Raw genomic sequence first — 5585 nt, forward strand, 5'->3', positions numbered from 1 at the left:
GTCATCGGCGCTCGCCTTTGTAACGCGCGACGCCATAGCCGAATGGTGCCGCGAAACACCGATAAGCGGCAATTCCTACGAAGAAAAGTGAAAAGGACCGCGGTGTCACGCTAGTCGCAGGTCGTAAATTATAGCCGCCTGCCATAGGCGCTCGCTCGCATTTGATAAGTGTGAAATGACATCTGTTTATAAATACTATCGGCCGAACATCGACGCGAGGCTGCATCTGTTTATCGACCATGTCCCGACGCGCTCGCCTAATCCACCCCCCCCTCTCCCCCCCTCCCCCCAACCCTATGCTAGGAACGCAGATCACCCACCACCCTTCCCCCCCTCCGCACCATATGGTGGGAACGCAGACCACCCCCCCCCCGCCGCACCTCCTCGGAGGACGGTGGCACTAGAGTCCCCCCCCCCGCCCGGCAGACCCCGCGGCCGCGAGTCCTTCCCCCCGCCCCTCACCCCCCCTGAGATCCCTGATATAGAAGTCTCATATCTATGCTACTTCTACCGTTCCACTTTGTCACTAATTTTACATCGACGTGATTTCGAACGTTCTCCATCGTTTTCCCGAAAACCGCGTTGTTCATCAATTTATACAAATTTTTCTCGAAATCGTTTTTGGCCAGTGTTCTAAATTTTGTATTGAGTTCGATGTAATTGCAAAGCCATGGAGATTGAGCGAATTGCAGTACGCGATGAATTTTTGTGACGCGAAGACCGTGGCGCGTGCATTGCTGTAGGTTGCGGTAGTGTGTGACATAACGCTTCTTATCGTACAGCGTGGCGAGAAGTTTGTCCTGCCGTTTGCCGGGTGGTTTATCGCGCGTCGGACAGAACGGTAGGTCAGCGTGCGCGTCGTGTTTATTCTGCGGATACTCTAGATCGACTTCGAGAATGTAACCCGTGGGCGAATCCAAAGCGATCGCGCTAAACTCGAAATTCGAGACGTCTTCGACCCATCGAAAGTCTGCATAAGGCAATGGTTGACACATTGCCCAGCCGTACAAGTTGTTTACGTCGAAATACATCAGGTATGACGATGGTTTCGATGTATCGTAAGATTGCATGTACCTGTTATTGGCCTGCGCGTATCTGCCGGAACATTGACTCAGACCACCGCGTATACCGCGTTCGATGAACATGACCATGTCAATGTCCGTGAGCAGTTCGAAATTGATACCCGTATGCTTCAACATAGCGTCCCACGTAAACCCCGGTAGAGTGTAATAATACGCCGGATCGAGTCCATAACTCGCGACGCAGCTATCGCGAATATTTTCAAAGATATCGGCCAACAGCAAGACATCGATCTTTAGATACAGATCGCTGTAGTCACCGAGCGTTCGAATGGAGAACCGCTGCCAGACGTTGACGGCGTGCGCGTAATCGCTCTCGGATACGGTGTCGCCTGTCAATGAACTGTAAAACGAGTCGCGCGATGGTAAACACGCATCCTCCAACTTTTCGACGCAGTCAATGTACTCATACGGAAAAACACCTTTTCGCGTCAATAATTCGAAATCTTGGTCGGATAACGCGGAAAATTTTGAACGTATAATTTTTAACTTATCCTTATCGAGGAAGGATGCTAATTTTTCGAGACTCGCGCTAAGAAATTTGTACGAGTCGATGAATCTTAATTTGATGCAATTTTGGTAGTTTTTATCCTCAGTGCTTTTAACGTTTTTCGTGAATGAAATGTATTTTTCCTTCGTGATTGGAAGTAAGTCTACGCGTCCTATGTAGGCTGTAGCTATTTCCTTGATAATAAAATGCGCGTCGTAACCCGATAAATTATGAAATACTATGTGAATGTAATGCGAATCTGTGTAATTTAGATTACAGCTGGAATGCGCGGGACCTCTATAACGACCGGTCAAGTGACAGTGATCGCGTACGCGCACGTCGTCTGGCTCGAACGGTTTTTCGCACACGTGACAGTGCGTTGCACTGTTAAATTTTTTCCACTCGTCTCGCGTAAAATCCGCCATGGGTATATTATCGGACAAGATGTTCTTTACGTCGTGTGCTAAACGTCTTAGTTCCTCGGCGAACCACGCGACGCAATCCTTATCGCGATGAAATCGATACGCGGATAACGAGTCGTCGTACGAGCACCGCACGTAATATCCTATGCTAAATACCCGATGATGTTGAGACGTGTATGTGGACGTTGTCGGATCCGCATCCGTCTTCTCGAGGGTACATTCCAGGTCGGCGTACACGACGAACGGAAGTCGTTCCTTCCTGCTGTGATTCTTGAATCTCAGCCACTTGTCGTCCTCGCTCGGTAGTCAGATGGCACAGTTGTTTATCTCTCGGCAGTCTACTCCGTGGGCTTCCAATTTCTCGCTCGAATGAAAATAATGTAAACATCTGCAAAAAAGAAAAAAAACACAATTTTGAAAATTATTAAATAAAAAATAAAATATTTTATAATTTTATTAAAAGGAGTATAAGTACTCACCGATCACAAAAGTATTTCCGACCATCGTACCTGCTCAATTGCGAGCTAACGAGACGCGATAGATTTTTTATCCACGCGAAATGTCCCACGTTGTCGTCTCGCGGGTCCTGCACGTACAGCAAATTGACGTGCTTTTCTCTCTTCAGGTCGGTGAGCCGTATCGGGAGAACGTTTGGCGTCTTTTCTCCCTCGATGGTATACACATTGATGGATATATCGTTGAGTCGTTCGAACTTTTTAATCTGTTTCAAAGTCATTGGAAACTCAATGCCTTGTAAATTTAATACTGTTGTGTAATCAGGGTACGAGGATTCCCGTTCTGAATGTCTTTCGGCTGGATGTAAAGCAGCCACCACTGACCACGCGAAGCACGCATTGTCCATCGATTGCACGTTGATCACCGCTTTTTTCGATTTAATTTTTTGCGGTAAATTGATGTAACATCCCGCGCGCAAAGGATTGTACTTGTTCACGTTCACTGTCAAATTGAGTATACGCGACAACGCCCATCCGCTATCGCGTTCCTGAAACTCTTCGAGACGCGATAAAATAGGCTCGATAACGTGTAGCTCGTACCACTCGCGCAGATCGGACGCACGAAAGAGTTCACGGTTTCCCGTGCTGATACTTTTGTTCGCACGTTTGTCACCCGTCACAAACTCGCCGTTGAACACGGTGTTTATCTTTACACTTGCGTGTCTTTGCATGACGTTCCGTACACGATCGAGCACGATGACTTCGGCGTCTTCGAGAAATTTTCGCGGTTCAATGTAATTGATATTTATCACCGCACCGGTCAATACACGCCATTCGAACGCGGCATCGATCTCTCGCCAAACGAGTCTTTCCGCGTTTTCGTTACCGCTACTACTGCCCGCCGCGTGCTCACCACCGATATGTACGAACCGTCTCTGTAATAGAGTCTTCGCACCATCGAGTCGCGCGATTCTTGCCACTAAAGATGACCTGTTTCCGACAGTCTGAGAGCCGTCTGAGACCCGCGGACGTTTGGAATGACAGTCTTCTTCAAGCTGCTCAATAAACTTCTCGCATCGTTGTTCCCATGCGAGATATTCGTCCAAGGTAGCGATTTGGTTAGATCCTTCCACCAGGTCGCGTTCCGTTTTATCGAGATGTTCCATGTTTTTGTTTTTTAATACTGTCTCTTTTTTAAATCACGTCACATTCTTCGATGGAGCACTTGCACGTGATTCGATCGCACGCTGAACAATATTGTTTGCCACTTTGAATGCGATAGTGCGCAGACATAAAAGAACCAGAACTGAAGTAGGGGACATTAAATCCATGATTATGCTCCCAATTATCAACATCATCAAAGTCACGTTCAAAGGTTTTTTGAAACATCAATAGATGATTAGGATTATTGAGACGGTCAGGGTACATATACATACGTATCAAATTGTTCATCACCACCAATTCGACGTATTTCCCAATACCTGTATGAATCTTAATGTATGTTGCTTCACAATCATAGAGCTGTTCACAAAATTTAGACGCCCAATAGCGATAGTCAACAATAGGTCTAATATGATACGGCACAACGTCAGCACGGCGAGCTGCACGTGATTCTTCCTCGCTAACGCACTCGTCCCGCAGCCGTCGATACACTTTTCGTCTAACGTTAGAATCCCACTTATAAGGAGAATCGGTATTGATAACGACTCTTTGTCTAGCGAAGCGTTGACCGGTTCCGCGTATACCGAGTTCGCGATCACGAAGAAACTGCACCGGCGATATTCGTTGCACATCCGTCAATTTCACTCCTTGATCTTCTTCACGCAAACCATCGGTGATATCTGTTGTAATACATTCCATTATTAAATCATCGTCAGATTTTGGAGGCTCCACAGATTCCTCTTCAATTATCCACAACATGTTGTGCACGTTATGTATAATGTCCCACTCGCGATAATGTTTTTTATTACTTCATGCAAATCGGGCACATGTTGCATGGATATATTTGAAACAATGGAGTATTACGACAATCTGTGCAAAATTGAATGGTCATTACGTCGTACGGCTCGGTTACATGCTCTCGACGTTCACGTATGTGCTCACCAGTGTCTGGTGAAGCGATCATACACGAATAACACAAGTTATCTGAGCCGTATTCAAAATAAAAATAAATTGCGCAACACTTTGTACGTCCATCCAACGCTAAAAATTCGGGACGCGACACTATTTTTTTCATAACTTCTCTACGGTTATTGTCTTCATCGCTGTTATAGGTGCTGTCCGGCGACAACGGACGATCCTCGTCGAATGAATCTACATCCATTGTTGCCTCGAAATTATTGTTCACTGTTTTTTTGAAAAAAAAAAAGTTTTTTTTATACCGCTTACTCGCCACAAGAACTTTAGCCCCAAGTATCAACTTTTAAGAGCCGCGACAATGTTTTTTTTTTATCGTGTGCAAATCGGGCACATATTACGCGGAAATATCATAAACAATGATTCACGACATCTTGAACAATACCGGCCATGCGTCGTTCCGCGTCTCTCAACGAAGTGTTTTAGGCGAGCGTACATGCCGAAATCAAGGTCCCATAGTGCAACCATACACGAAGCACATAGTGCAAGTGCACCACCCGTTGAATAATAAAAATATATTACGCAATGTCTTTCACGTAAATTTAGCACTATTCTATCGATGACTTCTTCATGATTGTCGTCTTCATCACTGAAGTAGTCACTGTCGTCCGTTAACTCGCGATCCATATCGGAATTATTGTCATCTCCTTTATCGTGAAAAATATTCTTCTGTATTGAATACTTGACACAAAAAACTTCACCCTCGAATATGAACGTTCGCGTCGCGAAAACTAGCCGAAGACTGATCCACAAGATGTGGATCCATAATCATCCTGGCGACAACGGATGCTATGCGTTCGTATAATTATCGTTAGACATATTTTGTTTATACATTCCAGCAGCCGGATATCGGCGCTCGCATTTTGTAATATGCCGCGCCATAACCGAATACCGCCGCGACGGTTAAATCGTAATCGGCAGCGGCTCTTCCTAGAAAAAAACATGAAGAGGACTCCGCAACGGTTAAATCGTCATCGGTGACAAATTTTATCAATTGTTTACC

General features: G+C 45.7%; 1 protein-coding gene across 1 annotated transcript; it reads right to left on the minus strand.

Moving 5' to 3' along the window:
• Positions 1-1828: 1828 nt before the first annotated feature.
• LOC143901684 (uncharacterized) lies at positions 1829-3807 on the minus strand. The gene has a single exon (XM_077414114.1). It carries the CDS (start codon positions 3610-3612, stop codon positions 2467-2469), a length of 1146 nt encoding a protein of 381 aa, XP_077270240.1. The 5' UTR covers positions 3613-3807; the 3' UTR covers positions 1829-2466.
• Positions 3808-5585: the final 1778 nt, after the last annotated feature.

Source organism: Temnothorax americanus, unplaced genomic scaffold, assembly GCF_048541705.1.
Source record: "Temnothorax americanus isolate GAGA-0224 unplaced genomic scaffold, ASM4854170v1 Scaffold353, whole genome shotgun sequence".
NCBI classification, from domain to species: Eukaryota; Metazoa; Arthropoda; class Insecta; order Hymenoptera; family Formicidae; genus Temnothorax; species Temnothorax americanus.